The sequence below is a fragment of the Triturus cristatus genome, chromosome 3_1 (assembly GCF_964204655.1).
Source record: "Triturus cristatus chromosome 3_1, aTriCri1.1, whole genome shotgun sequence".
In the NCBI taxonomy this organism is placed as follows: Eukaryota; Metazoa; Chordata; class Amphibia; order Caudata; family Salamandridae; genus Triturus; species Triturus cristatus.
Window position 1 is genome coordinate 202,499,901 of NC_140583.1, and position 18,002 is coordinate 202,517,902.

An 18,002-nucleotide genomic window follows, 5' to 3' on the forward strand; every position below is an offset into this window, starting at 1 on the left:
GGAAGCAGAGGTATCTGGTGGACTGATAGAAGTTCAGGTGGTGGTTTAAGTAGGTAGGTCCACAATTTTGTAGGGCCTTGTATACGTGGGTCAGGAGCTTGAACTGCCATCTTTTCTGAAGAGGGAGCCAGTGGTGTTCCCAGAGGTAGGGGGGGTGATGTGGGTGTGTCTAGAGAGATCCAGGACAAGTGTGGCTGCAGCTTTGTGTACGGTCTGTTGTCGTCGTTGGAGGGGAGGTGCAATCCGTGCGTAAAGTGTTGCCGTAGTCCAGTCAGCTGGAGATGAGGGCCTTGGTGGTGTGTTTTGAGTTTTGGGGTAGTCATGTGACTATCTTACGAAGCATGCGGAGGATGAAGAAGCAGGAGGAGGAGACAGAGTTGACCTGAGTCTTCATGTTTAGCTGGTTGTCCAGAATGATGCCTAGGTTCCAGCAGTGGTCAGTGGGGGTATAAGTAAGTCCGAATACCGAGGGCCACCAGGATGTGCCCTATGAGGAGCTTGTGTTCATAAGATCAGTTCCTCTGTCTCACCCATGTTGAGCATCAGGCACAAGTCCTTCATCCAGTTGGCAACGTCGGTCATGTAGTTGTGGAAGCTGGTCTTGGTGGTGTCTTTGAAGAGGGAGAGGTTGAGTTGTGTGTCATCAGCGTAGGATATGATGTTGAGTCAGTGTATTTTTAAGATGCTGGCCTTAGGTGCCATACAAGGGCTGAAGAACGTGGGGCTGATCGAGGATCCTTGGGGTACTCACCCTATGATTTCCTTAGGTTCATAGGTGAAGGGGGTAAGGCAGACTTTTTGCGCATTTCCGGTGAGCCAAAGGGCAATCCATCTCAGAGAGTCTCCTTGGATGGCTAGGTTGTGCAGCCTTGCGATGAGTGTGTGGTGGGATACCACATGGAAGGCTGCAAAGAGGTCTAGGAGTATCAGAGACGCTAGCTCTCCTTGGACGGGTAGGGCTCGGATGTCGTCGGTTGCCGCTATGAGGGCTGTCTTGGTGCTTTGGTTGCTGCGGAATCCAGATTGAGAGGAGTGGGGTCTGTTCCAGCTGTGAGGAGAGTTGTTGTTTGATGGCTTTTTCTAATACTTTGACACAGAACAGGAGCATGGAGATCAGCCGCTAGTTTTAGAGTTTGCTGGGGTACACCAATGGTTTCTTTAGTAGGGCGTTGACTTCTGTGTGTTTTCGGTTCTCGGGGAAGGTGGCCATGGCAATTGAGATGTTAAACAAGGTGGTGAGTACGTGGCTAATTCTGGCTTCGCCTAGTCTGAAGATGTGGTGAGGGCATGGGTCTGTTGGAGCCCCTGAGTTGACCAAGGGGCGAGCTGGCTTCATTCGGTTAGTCAGATGTCTGAGGTGGTAGCGGGGTCGTTGTGTTGCTTGAAGAAGTGGGTGGCCTTGGACTGGGGTTTGAAGTTTCTGCAAATGTTGGTAATCTTGTCGTGGAACAAGTGGTAGAACAAAGAGTTGTGTCTTAAAATGAATTAAGTTCCATTATCATTTTTGATTTTGTGTATCAAACCCCCTTCAGTAGAGACAATAAACCATTTTAAAACAAAACCGGTAAGACAAATCATAATCTCATTTATAAACAAACTCTTGACTTAATGTATATACACATCATTTTACAATACACTGCAACCTTCTGCAAAAATTCACATTCAGAAACACTAAAACACCTATTTGTAAAACTGGGACTATTGGTATCGAACCATATAGTGCTCATTCTGAAACACAGAGGCAACTATATGAATTTTAGTGTTGACTAAGTAAACCAAGACATCAAAACACTATTGCAATCGAACCATATTGCGTTCATTCTGAAACAGAGGCGACCATAAGAATTTAAGTAGTGACTAAGTAAATAAAAAGGCATCAATACATTGAATGCATGGGCAATAGTGCACAATGAAATGAAATACTAACTGTGTGGCTTAGTCACAAATGCTAATAGAGAAAAACATACCTTGTTTAAATCAAATGCAGAGAATGGTAAAATAAAATACAGAAGGTTAGGAAAGCTTTGGACTGAATTACAGTTCAACATCGCTAGCAGCAACTTTTATCAGTTAAGCCTCTAACAAATCTATGACAACACATCAATAGAAATATAATGAGCAGTATTTCAAATTCTTACCATCATGGTCTTGGAATTGCCACCCAAGGAATCCTGAAGCAGCCGAGTCAGTTTAGAATTACGATATGGTACATGGGTACTCTTTCCATCCACCAAGGCAGAAATGACATTACCAAGAGTCGAAAGAGAAAGATTAATTTTGGTTGCTTCTTTCAGACGTTGCCCAGTTGCACCAGTCTTTCCTTGTCTTTCTGAACCCTAAAACAAAGTGGTGCCATAAAGAGGAAACAATTACACAGACTAAATATACATTTCTTAACAAATCATCAAAAACATCAAGAAACCAAAAGAGAGCTAATGGCACAGTAATAACATTTAATAATATTAATGGAAAAATACATATAGTGGTGCACCAACAGTAAATAATAATGTGAAAGAGTCCAAATTAAAATGTAAAATGTTCCATATCTTCTATATTGTGCATGCACATGAAACATGTAGATCCAAGTGTTACAGCAAAACAACACAGGCACCACGTTTCATTCACCACTGTGACCCTCTTCAGGGCGTTCTTATTTTGTACAGCCAATATAACATGATATGAGTCTCGTGAAACTGTAGTTCACCATATGGAAATATACCATAAATGCGCAGGGGTCAAGTTAGATTACATACCATGGATCCTTTTAATATCAGGTCAGGCACCGTGTGAGTACAAAAACTAAATATTCCTGGAAAATCACTTTTAAGAAACCAGTCCTAAAATCCAACTAACTCACTAACCTATGCAGCCTTACTAAGGCTATCACACTGCTGGTCATTATGGGCTTACTGAAAATATTAGATTATTAATAGATAAACAAAAGTGTATCAGCAATCTATTTTGACGTTTAGATTACTGTACTCAGTTGCTCTTTTCATAGTAAATTTCAGCATGGCATCTGCAACAAACAATAGCTACCTGCAGTCCAAAAATACATGATGAGAAACATTAAGAACCTTACAACTTTTAGCAGTTATTCATTTGAGACAAATTTAAGAAGGATAATAAAGCAATGTAGACTGTATAGCACGAGACAATCAGAGGTATTTCAGCCAATAATCCATAATCTTATGTGTGTCTCACAGTGCAACCGGAGCTTTTCTTCAAATGGGTACTCATACAAATGTTGATATGCAGCCTAAGACAAATAATTTTTCATTCATACATTTCAAGCTAAATATATAAAAAATAAAGTGTGCTTTATAAAAACAGGTGCTGGCTGTTCTTTTTATTACACAAGAACTACTGGCACATGCAAGAGAAATAAAAGCGTCATTGAGGAGGTTTAGTTTTATTACATTTGTGTGTTAATCAAATTAAAAACGATAGGGCTTAGTATTAATTTTCAAATAAATGACCAACATTTGGTTATTGGGTCGAAAATATAATAGGCTATCTAGTGAATTCTTAATTATGCGTTGAATTCACTTCTATGCATCAGGCTGGCTGAATTGTTGCTGCAAATTTGGGCATTTGTTCAAGTTACATTTGCTTACTATCTTTTCCACTGAGTGGCTCTATTAATTTACATAATCTTAATTAATAAATCTGAAAAAGCCTAGTTTGCTTCTGCCATTTGTAAATACTGAAACTATCCCAATTACAATTCACAATCAGGACTACAGGCAACAAATGCAAGCCTGGATATTGAAATGCCATGCACCATCTCCAGTTCCTCCTGGGCTAGTCAGGCTCTGCTGTCTGAGATAAGTGTCTCAGACATCACAAGTCACTTTTTCCTCTCACAAGTGGGTGTCAGATGAGGCAATACTGATTCCCACTTTGTTGCAGGAAGGAGAGACAGTAGACAGGCCTCATACCAAAGGTTCCTTAAACCCAATAAGTTCCAAACACCGCAAGACTACTTTGTACAATGCAACTGATAAACAGTCATTCATTGCAAAAATGAATTCTCAGTTAAAATGTACAAACCAAAAGAAGAAACGCTACTTGTAATATGATTAGCAGCAAAGAAAGAAGACTGTGATGCTGGTATCAAGCAAGCTCTACAGACTACAGGCTTGATTGTTTACAGATGGCTACACCATGAAGACCCATTTTGCTCTAATCTGAGATTTAGTTGCATGCTGTGAAGCTAACAGTAATTTGAGCTGAGATAAAGCATGACTGTCTCTCCTCAGTCTCCTTAACAGAAGTATAACTGTTACATTAGTAAGGAAAGTGTACATTCTGTATTTCAGCCAATGTGGATTAAGCAACTTTATGGCTCAGGACTTATACTTTTCTGTAATATATGTCAAGCAAATCTGAATTCAGAATTCTGATACGCACTAAGAAAGGAAATTATTCAAATGTTTTGAGTAGTTTTCTAAATTATTTGTTTAGATTTCCATAATCAGAAATCACAATATTGTTCCCTAACAATCAATTTTGAAACCAACGATTTTTATATTATCTCCTCTGTTTATTTTGGTCCAAGAAAGTCTCACAAGAGGTGCTTGTAATTTTTACAAGTGTTGTAATACAACTGTATTTTACAAAACAGATTTACAAATTAACAACTATTCACATAAGATTATCCAGTTTTCAAACTAACAAAGTTATTCAACTTGAACAGATTTCTAGTAATCGGATAAATGTGGTCACTTGCAAATGAAGGAAGAGAATAAATAAACAAGGATTGGATAAGCCAATAGGGCTGGTGCGGGTTGCGAGCATTCCGGGTTTATAATAATAAGTGTAAAACTTTATTTAAGGATGGAGAAGCTGCCAGGCCCTTGCCAGCACAAAGCAAATTAACACTCAACATCAACTAAAAGCAAAAATATTTGTTTGGTCTCAAAAGGCACCCATTGCCAAAGTAGTTTCCAGCATTGAAGAGAACTACTTTGTGTGTAAATGTGCTTCTTGGGAACGAGCAGAATGCCATCACTCACAGTGAAACAGCTCATCTTACCCAAGCCTTAACCCTAAACATAATCCAAATCCAACCCTAACCTTCTTCTTAACCTAAACCCTTGCCCCAATCCTACCTTATACACGTTTTACACTACTCATTCAACGTTTTTATATCTCCTACAATTGTGTCTCTTTTTGTGTTACTCAACCTATTTAAGTATTCATTTCTACTGCAAACCGCAAATAAAAATTCACAACATGCAGAATACGAAACCCATGTATTACTTACCGCAAGATCTACAAGGTGCAGCTTGCCCATTCGTACATGAATGTTTCCATCAACCCCCTTCTCACTGCATTCAATGGTAATTGTAAAGATCGCATGGGAACGAGAGCTATGCTCATTCATGTTGGTGGCACCAACAGAACCTTCAAAAGGTAAAAAAGCGATGAGAATACAGGTTTATCTAAAGTTAAAATAACAAGTAAAGACCATAATCCATAAAGGGACAGTCATATTCAATAAATAAGAGTTTGACAGTGGTGTTGAACATTGGTGGGGTTATTGAACAGATGTTGACCTAAGAGGACTATGGTGGACAGGAACATTTAAGGTTTTTTCAGAATAAAACACAGCACATCAAAGGACTGTGCACTTGTAGAAATCGAGTTGGGGAAGATTCCACGTGCAATACATGTGAAGATTTGGTTTTTTTTGTTTGGGACTTTGAATAAAAGACAATGACTTAGGGGTTGTGCTACAAAATAGTTACATATACATTTTGAATCTACTACCTGTAAAGCAATTCTGCAGCAATCCAGGTGGTATTTCTTCAAAACTGAACATTTATTAAAACAGCAAAACACACAAGATGATGGACGGAATGTTGCACATTGGCAAAACATTCACCCCCAGTCAAACTGGAATGGCATGGTGAGCAAAAAAACAATGGATTTAGGCCCAGATCTCTGTACTGGGGTGAATGTATGACATGGTTCTGCATTCTGTCCATCAATTGTTGTTTTAGCATTTGTCACCCCGAGTGGGACGGGTATGCTCAGATGTGAGTCCCGTGCTCTCCATGCCACTTGGAATCAAGCTATCCTGGCTGAAGAGGGGTGAAACCCCAAAACAGGTCCTAGGATGCTTGGTTCCAGTCCAGGAGGGCCTGCCTTGGCAGATCGGGCTGGACTGTTGCCATGAGGCACATGGTCAAGACTGATTTGCATATGGCTGGGTTCAAACTGGAATGGCATGGTGAGTAAAAAGCACGATGGATTTAGGCCCAGATCTCTGTACTGGGGTGAATGTATGACATTGTTCTGCATTCTGTCCATCAACTGTTATTTTTGCATTTATTAAAACAACCAAAAATTTCTAAACACAGCAAGCAAAAGTGCACTAGGGATTCATTATGTGCACATTCCTTTTCAATAAAGGAAAGGAGTCGTTACATGATTAATTAGGCAAGAGATGTTGTGGTGCTGAGCTAAAATGAATGCTACAAGCAAAGTCATTTTATCTCCACAAACCAATTATTTTCTAAACCAAGAAAGAAATTGTATGACACTGTTCAAGGGATTCTGGGGGCTGCAGGGCCAGGCAGGAACTACTGGACCTCAACTGTGGGAGATTACGTTGTTTGACACAGATGCCCCAGGCTCCATCCTACTAAGTCTCAGCAAACTGGGTCAAGTGAAACCCTTTAAGAACATAGCGTGACGGTGCACTCAAAAATGTCCCAACCAGACGCTATAATCTTAATCTCCAGTACAGTGCTTGCATTATAAGACAAAGTACTTTACTAACACCGCACAATTTAATAATCCCCCACAAATCAGTATTCCTGAGTCAAATCCCCTTTAAGGTGCTACATTTCTCTGCTCCCGCATATGTCCTCCCAGTTGGATACACTCAACTCTGGATTTCCTGATCTTTGTGAAATCAGGACAAGAGCGAATCAAGCTCAGTTGAAGGTTATATGTGCCCAAAGCTCAATGAGCTAAGTTTAAGCTTGGCTTCGCCCCTCCTCAGGATGGGGTGCACTTCAGAGTCCTCAGTCATTGCATAGTATCGGGGCGGCCTTCTGAAATAGCCGTACGGGTCACAGTGAGCCAACAAGCCCACTGGAGTGTCTAATCCAGGCATGGGGACTGGTCTAGCAGTGCATGCACCTGCTTTGGTCAGAGACGTTGCATCGCAACGGCTTTTGCTTGTTCAGGCATGGCGGTAGCAGGTACAAGGGTTGATCAGCAGTCGTCTTGGAGGTCGCAGTCCATATTAGATTGACAGTAGGTGCAACCCCACCTGGACCAGGCAGTTGCAGCCTTTGTCCAGGCCAACAGCCATCACGCAGTTGCAGCCCTTATACAAGCTGTTGAGGAGCAGAGTGCAGTGGTACCTTGGAGGCCTACAGACACAAGAGTCCTAACTAGAACACTTTAAAGTACTCCTCAGTTTGTGGACATCCCACAGCCATCAGGGACGTGCTCAGCCTCGGTCCTCCTGGACAGTCTCTCAACATGCTGGGCCAACCAGTCTCCTTCCCTCTCTCAGCAGGTAGAAGGGCTTCTAGGTGCTCTTGACAAATGTATCACTCTTCCAGTAGGAAAGCCAGGTTTCAGGTGATGTTCCTCTGGGAGACTGGACGCCAAACAATCACAACCCTGGTTGCACAGCAGTTCTTTGAGTACTCTGCAGAGCTCTAACTCGCTTGGTCAAACAGGACCTTAAAGAGGATCCAAGGTCTAAAACTGTAGGACCGATTAGCAGTGGTTCTTCTTTCAAATGTCCTCTTCAGTCCTGGAGCACCCACAACAACAACAGAGGTACAAACAGATGCAAGGTTTCCACACCCAGTCCATCGTCGGCCTAATTGAAGGAGTGATCAGGAAGATTCAAAAGGACAAGCCTCATCTAGAATCTTCCTCAACTTTCACAACATAGTCTGCAGACTCACCCATCACCCCTACCATCCACCAATGCTATGAAACATTTTCTGTAGGCACGCGCATGGGACACCATGCATGTGCATGCCTACAGAAAAAGGCAGGCTTCTGTTTTGTTGGTAGATGCCACTTAGATTGGTTAAAAAAAAAGAAACGTTAAGCATGCAAAAGCTCTTTTTTGGAGGACAGAGCTCGGCAGAAATGACATTCCAAAAAAGGGAAAAATCTATAAATGCCCGCAAGGAGAAGCAGGTAGGTGGGGGGGGGGGGGCAATTGAGACAATAAAAATAAAGCCAGGGGAGGGCTGGCAGGGTAAAGTGGCATGAGAAGAGCAACTTGGAGTGGGGAGAACTACAAAAGATATAGAGATAGAGACAGAGATAGAGAGAAAGAATATCAAAGGGGGTCAGGTGTTTTTGGAGGGAAGGGGCATACAAAAGAGAACTAGAAATCACATACACACTCAAGAATTGCTGATAGGAAAGGAAAAAACAGTTCCATGAAAGTGAGCAGTGGAATAATGCAAGTCAACCAAGCAAAGGATGGTACAAGGGAGTGACATATTCGATGGACAAGGGAAGCAATAGAATAAGAAGCAACCAAACAAGGGTAACAATAAAGCCAACCAATGGTAAGCAACAGGGTGGGCTTTACATCCACTTTAGGTTTTCGTACACTAACATTAGATTTTTTAGCCTCACAATGCACACTTTGCCACACAAGTCCTTGGGTACTGAAGGGAACACATTTTGTGGACGTGTTCTTTGTGAAACAGAATGCAGTCACTCACAGTGTAGCTAGCCAATGGCTGAAGTTGATTTATCCACTGCCCTGTGCAGAATGCTGCAGTGGGCAGGAGAAGACTGTGACTGACACAACAAAGGATCAATGGATGAAGTGGGCTAGGTGTAAACCACTTTAAGTAAGCAAATTACACAGATAAATCAATCAAACAACTTTATTAAAATTCACAGAACCATAGAATTACACAGTAAAAACATGTAAAGAATTACTTAAAGTATACTACTTTAAAATACACAGTTCATTACAGTACAAGTTAAGCTGGAACAATTTAAAACCATAATACATTCATTGACAGAAAAAAGGAATAAAATATGTTAAACTTTAGTGCTAAGACAAGAGTCTTAGAATGGACTCAAAATGGCCGCTATGCCATCCGGAAAGATGTTGGTTTAGGCTTGGCAAAATAAGGGGTAACACAAAACACTTTACTATCTTTTAGAGTTAAAGTGCACAGAGCACTAAAATAGGTAAAAGATTGCCCTTATACTTTTTTAGTTTACCAACAAGCCTCAATCTAATATGCCAGATTGAGCACAAGTAATTGGAGATCGAGTAAACAATACTACTCCTGTTATCTGACTCACAAACTCTCAGGGCATTATGCCGGTCTTCGAGCCCAGGACGCAGGCATAGGGGAGCAATCCAACAAGCACCACTGCTTTGCAGAAGTGCAGAAAAATAAGAATTAGTGTTCTTCATTTTCAAAGGAAAGAAAGGGCAAAATTCCCATTCTAAATTTGATAAACAGAGCTCTTGTGGATGGGAAATTAATATAATCCATAAAATCTTCAAATTCTGAGGCACATTCGAAAGACAAATAAGAGTCTGTGAAACTGCCTGACGATACAGCATATAATCGAGCACACAAGATAGCATTCCAATAGCAGGATTTTACTATTTGTCTGCCATATTCTGGTATTGTAGTGGGATGCAACCAATATTCGCTCAACTCTAACCCAGTCAACCAGGCTTTTATATAGCCTGGGGATTGTGTGTGCCAAATCGTGGGCCAATATCTCTCTAAAACAATCTTTATATGGAGCCAGTTCCTTTGTCGTCCAGAACCTAACCCAATATAAGATATATTTTAAACTAGCTATATCTGAGATTTGTCTAAAGTTTTAAGCAAACCTTAATGGAAGTAATGGGGCAATATTAGAGAGCCCCAGCACAAATATAAAGACAACGTTTTCACTTCCATCAAGGGAGTTGAGGTCGCAATAGACCCACTAATCCGTCACGTACAAAGCTACCCCGCATGCTTGTACCTTGCACATCTCCAGGGCCGGTGAAATAGAATATGAAGACACCCTGTTAACGAACCTAGTGATAGACCAAGCTCTATGTTTTAAAGTCAGTGAGCTTTTTTCGATCTGTATAGATCTTTAGGAATCATTGGTAAGGTAAGTGATGCATCCGTTAATAAATAACATAAATAGTGTGGGTGACAGGACAAAGCCCTGGGAACACCTCTTCTAATAGGGATGTCCTCTCTAGTTTCCCCACCTGACTCTAGAAAACTTATATGTATATAGTTACTGGATCATAGACAGTAAACCAGCAAGGATCTCTATTGACCCCAAGACCTCCCAGAGTGTAACCCTTGGAAGAAGGTCAAAAGCAGCTCGTAAACCCACAAATGTGACAAATAGCGACCCCTATCTATGTCCACTTTTTTCTATTTTATGGTCAGAAACCGTTAGGCCTGGTCAACCGTACTGATCTTGACTTTAAACCCTGCCTGGAAGTGCGGCAAAACGTTTTTGGACAGTATCCACTCCCATAGTTTTGTCAGGAGTTGCTTGACATAGAGCCTCTGAACATTATCAATCAGGCTTATATACCGATAAATACCTGGAGCCCGATTTGCTCTCTTTTTAGGTCTCGCCTAGCGACGCAGCGCATGCGCTGCTCGCCTTGGCAAGATCTATTGTTGCCGTTTTCTGTGCCAAATGGGGACAGGAGATTGACAGGAGATTGGCGTGCACATCTCCTGTCCCACGGCTCGCGGCGTTTTCAGGACAACTCGCGCATGGCGCGCTTTCACTTTCCCTCCGGCCTAATCACTCATGCCTATTTACACTCCCACAGGCGAAGTACAACAGCAACGTGCTTCGGACACATCTGACGTATTCATTCCATGCTCATAGCTATACCCTGCCTTCAGAGAGGCTGGAGCCTGAAACGGTTCCTTTGCGCTAAGGGTGGGTCCGTGGGCCGCACCGCCCATTTCCAGGGAGCGGTTTCGGCTGAGTTCAACCCTCTCGCATAACCTGTGACCTACTTCTTCGTCATAAGAGGTTTCTACCACACAAAGTGCGCTGCAGTCCCGGGAGAGTCGAACGAAATGGCAGGGCTCGGGCTGTGGGTGGAAGACTTGGCATGACTCTGCCAAGCATGAAGGCACGCCAGGCAGCCGGCAATGTGGCGAAGGTAATTCTGCGCAGAACGTGCTCCTAGGTTGAGTCGAACGTGGTGGAGGAGGAACGTTTTTGAGTGCTGCAAGCGGATGCTGGCCGTGAATGTAAACTTATTTAATGGCCGTGCCATGTTTTCCTTTCTTAGAGATGATGGAGCAAGTGTCTCCATTGAAATCCGCGTCTGCGTGGGCAGTCATAAAAACACACCCACCCTCGTTTTTTCAGTGCCAAAACTTGCCCGAACAGACAAGTGGCAAACACAGTTTCTTCAAACCAGCTCGTATGGAACTGTGCCTTTCTTACATTTGCCGGCCTTCACTGTTTCAGCCCAGATCGCCATCAGCAGCCGAATAATGGGGTTAGGTGGCTTTGTGGTGGAAAGCTCCTGCTGCTGTGATCTCTGATCAGGAAGCTTCAATCCAGTCAGGTTTGGTCACCTTTTAATCCGACGCAGGATGACGAATTAAGAGCTTAAAAACAGTAACGTTAATTACAGCAGCTGTCAAAGGAGGTAATTATTTGTTGCAAGCGCTTTTTCCAGAGTTAATTTTAACCCAGAAGATCCTGCTTTTCATGAAAATGCCTAACTGTGGTGTGAATGTTTTAGATTGATGGCTGTGCTCTGTGGCGGGATTGTGACTGTTGGTAACCTGCTGCGAGATAGGAGGACGTGAGTGTTGCTACTAGTTCCTCAGTGAGCAACACGCGTCTGGAATAAGGGTCCTTAACTATATTTTTATATATTTTCGAAACTCAGTATATGTATTTTTGTCTTTCCAGATTAATTCCTGCAGGTCGAGTTATATTTTATGCCATGGTTATTGTCTACAAGTTTTGTTAACATTTTCTGTAGGGAACTTATTTTTTTAAGACTGTCTTCAGGGGTTGGCGACTTCAATCGGATGACTGTCACTGCTCTGTTTTTTTCATGAAGGACCCGTACTCGCCTCTTTAATGGTACACGATTCAGTACTTGGCCCTTGATAATCTCTGCTGATGTGCTTAGTGTTACTTCACAAAGTTTTTCACTAGCCACGTAGACCTCCTCCCATCTTGACAGCCCCATTACACCGTGGTTAATGTCTACAAGTTTTGTAACATTTTCTGTAAGGAACTTATTTTTTCTTAAGACTGTCTTCAGGGGTTGGTGACTTCAATCGGATGACTGTCACTGCTCTGTTTTTATCATGAAGAACCTAAATAAAAGGCATTGTCATTTACAATGCCAATAGCTTAAACTAGCGTAGATACGAGACCTATTGCATTGAAAATGCTTGTTAAAGACAGGTATGATTTGATCCCCTTTCCAAGAGTTAGGTATTGGGGTGCCTGGAGTTATGGAGTTGGACAGAAAGTTTATGTAGGGTCCTCAAATCAGAGGTTCAGAATGGGAGGCCGGGGGCTTTCCCCACTTTTTGGGCAAGAATCGCATTTAGGGTTTCTACCAATGTAAATTTCACTGGCTCACCTACAATGCCATTGGTGGTAGGAGAGAACATGATGCTGTTTTTAACCTCCTCAAGGACTAAATCTGCGTAAAACGCTGTGAAATACTTAACCCACTCTCTCACGGAAATGTGACCTCATGTGTGACCAGATGCCAGAACCATTTGGTGACCTTTCCTTTTGCTGCTTCCAGCAGATCCTCCCAAAGCGTGGCTTCCCACTGGACTTACTGATCTTAATCACCCTGGCATAGTTCCATCTAGAGCTTATATTATCAGGCCTCTCTTACTTTTTAAGGCCTTCACCAAATCAGTTCTGACAATTCTTCAATAGTGATTGAACCATTCCTGCATTTTCGGGTTTGGGCATCTTTCACAAAGCCTTTTTTCAAACCTGAGAACAATTCTTCATGGACAACCATAATTTGAAGAGATGTACAGAACTGGTCTTTAAGTGTAGACAAAGCACCACTAATAGTTCTGTAAGCGCTTTTAGGGCACTCTCAGTTTTAGATATGTTCACTGTAGGAAGGTAGGATCCTTCTGCATGGTTACCCCCACTTTTTTGCCTTTTTTTGACTAGTCTGAGTGGGATGCTGTTAATCAGGACCCCAGTCTCTCTGCTTTCTCCCCTAAATTGTATGCTCAGTACTTGGGTATATCCCAGATTGGATACTGAGGTATCCTTATCAGTCCCTAGTATATGGTACTAAGGTACCCAGGGCATAGGTACCCATGAGGTGCCGCATGGCCTGAAACATGCATTATGCCACCCATATGAGACCATTCAAACTGTAACTACAGGCCTGCCATTGCAGCCTGCGTAAGCTGGTGCTAGCAACACTTACGAAAGATGTAGGTTTCCTATAGCTAGGGTCACTGCATTTAAAACCTATAGGTCACCCCAATAGCAGGCCTTTGCAATCCTGAAGGCAGGGTGCCCCTGCATGAACATGACACCACTACAGCCTACGGAGTCCATTCTCCTGGGTTGTAAGTGAAGCAGCCATATACCATATAGAGGGGCACCGCGTAAGTACGCGATGACCATCTCGAAATTGGCTGCAACGAATCTTATCATGTTTGGTATCAAACATGTTGGAATCATACCCCCACACCATACACGGTGTGGGAGGTAGGATTTCAAGCACTGGAAGAGCCCTCCGTTAAGCTCTCAGTGCTCCCAGTGCCAATCTTCTAGACCCGGACAGCACAACATGGTTGCTGCCGACCAGAGACATGATTCTGCCCTACTGCTTCTGAGCCAAGCTCAAACAGGGGAAGGCAGAATAATAGGTATCCTGTTACAGGGAGTGTGACCACCTCCCAGACAGGATTTAGTGTATTAGGGCCGGGTGTGTCAGTCTGCATGAAGGGCACATTTGGTGCCTACTTGCACAGTCCAGTTCAAACCAGCTCTGGGAGCCGTTGGCTCCTGCTCTGGCGCGAAACTGGACAAATTACATGGGAGTAACCTCCCCACTGACCACTCCCTGCCATGGGAGGGAACCTTGAATCCTCCCAGCCCTTTCCTTGGGGTACTTAAGGACTTACCTGTGGGTGGGTACCTAGATTAGTCGTGGGACAAAATTCAATTCAGACACCACTTCAACTTCTACCGTCTGGGCACTCTGGAATTCGTTTGGGCTCAACATCCTCCCCCTTTCAGTCTGCTGCATCGTCTGTGCCTGTGCACCATACAGAAACCTCCCAAGACCTGTGGGCATCCAAGACACCAGAAGGACTCTCCCTTGAAGTGAAGGAGTCACTTCCCTGCATCTGCAGGCACCGCTACGAAGCTGACCGGTCTGCTAATCCTGAGTTCCTACGGACTCCGAAAGGTTCAACAACACAGTGGTGGTTCTCCACAGCTCTCGAGGCCTTCCCTGCCCTCTCACCAAGTTTGAGGCCAGTATCCCTCGTGCGAGCCATGGGAACCGAAACCCTGTGCACAGCATCAACTTGGCTTGCTGGCTTCCTTCCACCAAGATCTTCGGGCTCCAAGTAGCCCCAACCTCAAGCACATCCAGTGACCAGAATCTTCGTCCACAGCACATCGTTTGCAGCGTGGCCTGCATCTTTTGGTGAGCTGCTCGAGGTCCTCTTGTGACTCCAGGGCCTCCGGCCTGTGGGTACTGTTGAGGGTCACCTTTTTTTCTTTTGGGCTCCCCTCATTGTTTGGGGCCTGCACTGGCTTGTGACGAGTCCCCTGGACCTTGCTGGTCCAGACATTGCACCTTCTTCGACTTCTACGTTGTTTGCAGTTGCCAAGACGTGTTAGTGCTTTCAACGGACACCGATCCCTCAGCTATCGACATCCGATGTGGGACTGCTCGTGTATGGCTCCTGGTCTTCCTCAGGGTCGCCTGGCCCACAGTCAAGTTCGCTGCCAACTTTCCTACTACTCACGACTTTGGTAGGCATTCGTTTTCCAGGTCACTCCTGAGTGACCTAGACTCTGTCCCCTCTGCTTGCAGGTACTCTTCAAATTGAATCTACCTTCGGATTCCACAGGACACTTTCTCCTTCTCCAGGAGCGGCATTTATCTGAAATCCTCCATTGGGTTCGATAGCAGTTTCCCACACCACTTCACACCTATGCACCCGGCTTCCCTAGTGTAGGTAACATGGGTACTAGGGTATCCACAGGTGGGGGAGGAGGGGCTCTCCAACCTTCCATCTTCCACTGGGTTTCTTCAGGGTCCTTAATGTTTAAAATTGCAACTGCGTCTTACACTTTGATTTGTACAGAAAACGCAGTCCTGTTCCCACACTGTACACGATCTCCGTGGGGCTCCTAGTCTCTCATCTTGGGTGGTTTTTTGGGTCGCCAGCACTTCTACGTCCTCTGGACATTGTCATGACAAGAGTCTTGGTTCTTCTACCACTTTCTTAGTATATGGTTTGGTCCCCTCCTGGGGTCTACTATGTATTCTGCGCTATTTACGTTATTTCTATACAAAGTTCTTTTTCACTTAATCTATACCTGTAAGATTGCATTCTGGTGAACCATGCTGCTTCACACTCTTTCTGGACCAAGCCTGAAGGCTGCTCTCCACAGCTACCACTTAAGAGAGCTTTCTAAGGTTGTCTAAGACGGCCTAAATCACCATAGGGGTTGTCTGGACTGGTACAGGGTGCCCACTTGCATAAATGTTTATTTTTTGTCAGGCCTGGTGAATTAGATGTTAGTGTCTCAGGGCAAGATGTATCCCTAATTTAGAACCATTTCACTTCAAGTCTAAGGGGAAAATAGTCGCTTTCCTGGCGATCAATGCCCGCAATGTAAGCCATTTAAAGCCAGCTCCTAGCGTCTTTCAACATATAATCAATGTTGCATTTTTAGTCCCCCTCCCAAAAGTTGGTTTAGTTCTAGAATCCGAAATAGAGCGGCCATTGCACTTTCTTAGGCCATGGGACACAACTATATCTACTACAAATAAGGCAGCCAGGCTCATACTAATATTTTTCTTAGAGTTAAAGTATGAAGGAATTCCCCAACATTTGTCTTCTACCCTAGTCAGCTCTAACATAAGAGAATAGGGCTCAAAGCTGGTATTTAAAATCGCTGCGATTGCGACATGTTGTCTTGCCGCATAAACTTCTAAAAATGTGTTCCGTTTTTAAAGTTTGAGAGGGCTTACTAAAAAGAGAAACTATTACGATGTTAAGCAGAAGATAAGGGGTCCCTGACTTCGGAATCAGTCTGAGGGCAAGACGGTCTAATGAATCCGTGTCAATTACCTTGACTGAGCCGTCAAGTGATGTTCTAATCCATATGATAATTCCCCCAGATGGCCTACCTGCTTTTGATGCTATGGCCTCAACACTGTATGTTGTATCACCCTGCCTGAAGACCTTACTGACCGCCCACCTTGTCTTAATAAATCCATACTTATATCAGTAGTGGAGTAATTAAGATATGCACCAAGCATCTAGGAGCCTGATTAGGAGTTTTGGCGGTGCGGGGGTGGGCAGGCAGTACTCCGTACTCCACCGTAGCATGCTGTGTGCCCCACACCACTGAGACTCGCAGCCGTCCACCCACCAGATTACAAATTATTTGTGGTCCGGCAGGCGGGTGGCGTGTGGTTCCCATGGCAGTGCCTCTTTTAAAGGCTGTGGTGCCTTTAAAAAAGGTACCGCAATGGGAACACCTCACAAGGTTCCTGCTGGGCATGGATTAGAAAATCCATGCCGTGCAGGATCTTTATGCATGCTCACAGGGGGGCATATGTAAAGCCCCCCTGTGTGCATGCACAAAGGGAGGAGACACAGGGGGTCCTGTAAGGGCTACTTTGTTCCTCTCTTCCAAGGTTTACATGGAGGAGAAACCACCATGTAAACCCCGGAGGAGAAGAAACTAGTTATATGCTTGGTGGGACCATGTCGGTTCTGCAAAGCATATTGCGGCCCATGACCGCCACGCCACCTCCAGGGAACAGCGGTTCCCTGACGGCTGTCCCACAGTGGTCCGACCGCCCAATTCGTAATAGTGCGGTCGGACTGCTGGTGCAGTGGTGGCTGAACAGCCAACGCCACGCCACCACGAATCTGGCGGTCGTCCAACCGCCAGACTCGTAATTGGGCCCTTTGTGTGCTGGCTGACTGGCATCTTCAAGCTTGCCACCACAGACGCATTTCTGACCCCCTGTAAGTGAGAGCCCACGCTCTCAGAGGTCAGAAACAATGCCTTCTCTGGCAGGAGGTGTTTACACCTCCTCCAGCAGGAAGGCTAGTGAATCTGCATACCAAGGCCAGAGGCTTCAAAGCCTCTACCACCTTTTGATTTGCAACCCCAGATTTCCTTACACATGGGAGATGCCACCACCAGGCCCGTCTGGTAGCAGGACAGTCAGGAAATAAGTTATGCAACCAGGCAAGTTGTACCCCAGGCTAGTCTCCCCCCTAAGGTGGACGGGAAGGAAAGGAAAGGAAGGAAGGAAGGAAGGAAAGGGAGGGAGGAAGGAAGGAAGGAAGGAAGGAAGGAAGGAAAGGGAGGAAAGGGAGGAGAGGGAGGAGAGGGAGGAAAGGGAGGAAAGGGAGGAAAGGGAGGAAAGGGAGGAAGGAAGAAAGGAAGGAAGGAAGGAAGGAAGGAAGGAAGGAAGGAAGGATTGTACCACTGATTTTGGTGGAATAAGGAATTCTGGGACAGAGTTATGTCCACTCCCCACAAAAAGTGGTCATATGGGGTGTTGTGCCACCAAGAGTAAGAAGCCCATTGGCTACTACCCTTTACTCCCCCATAACACCCCTAAAGTCAATATTTAGGTGGCCCCCTGACACTAAGAACTCAAATTCACCTGATAAAGAAGGACAAAGAAGAGACGAAGAAGCGATAACTGCAGACTACCGGTGGATTTTGGCACCAAACCCCACCTGCCTAATCCTGTCCCAACAATC

At 44.2% G+C, this 18,002-nt stretch overlaps 1 protein-coding gene across 1 annotated transcript in view; it reads right to left on the reverse strand.

Moving 5' to 3' along the window:
• Positions 1–18,002, reverse strand: part of KIF3A (kinesin family member 3A) — a 329,541-nt gene that overhangs the window by 214,696 nt on the left and 96,843 nt on the right. The window contains exons 6-7 of the mRNA XM_085643646.1: positions 5,270–5,409; positions 2,139–2,336 (exon numbers count right to left, since the gene is read on the reverse strand). Of these exons, the coding sequence (XP_085499772.1) occupies positions 2,139–2,336; positions 5,270–5,409 (338 nt within the window). The remainder of the gene's footprint in view (positions 1–2,138; positions 2,337–5,269; positions 5,410–18,002) is intronic.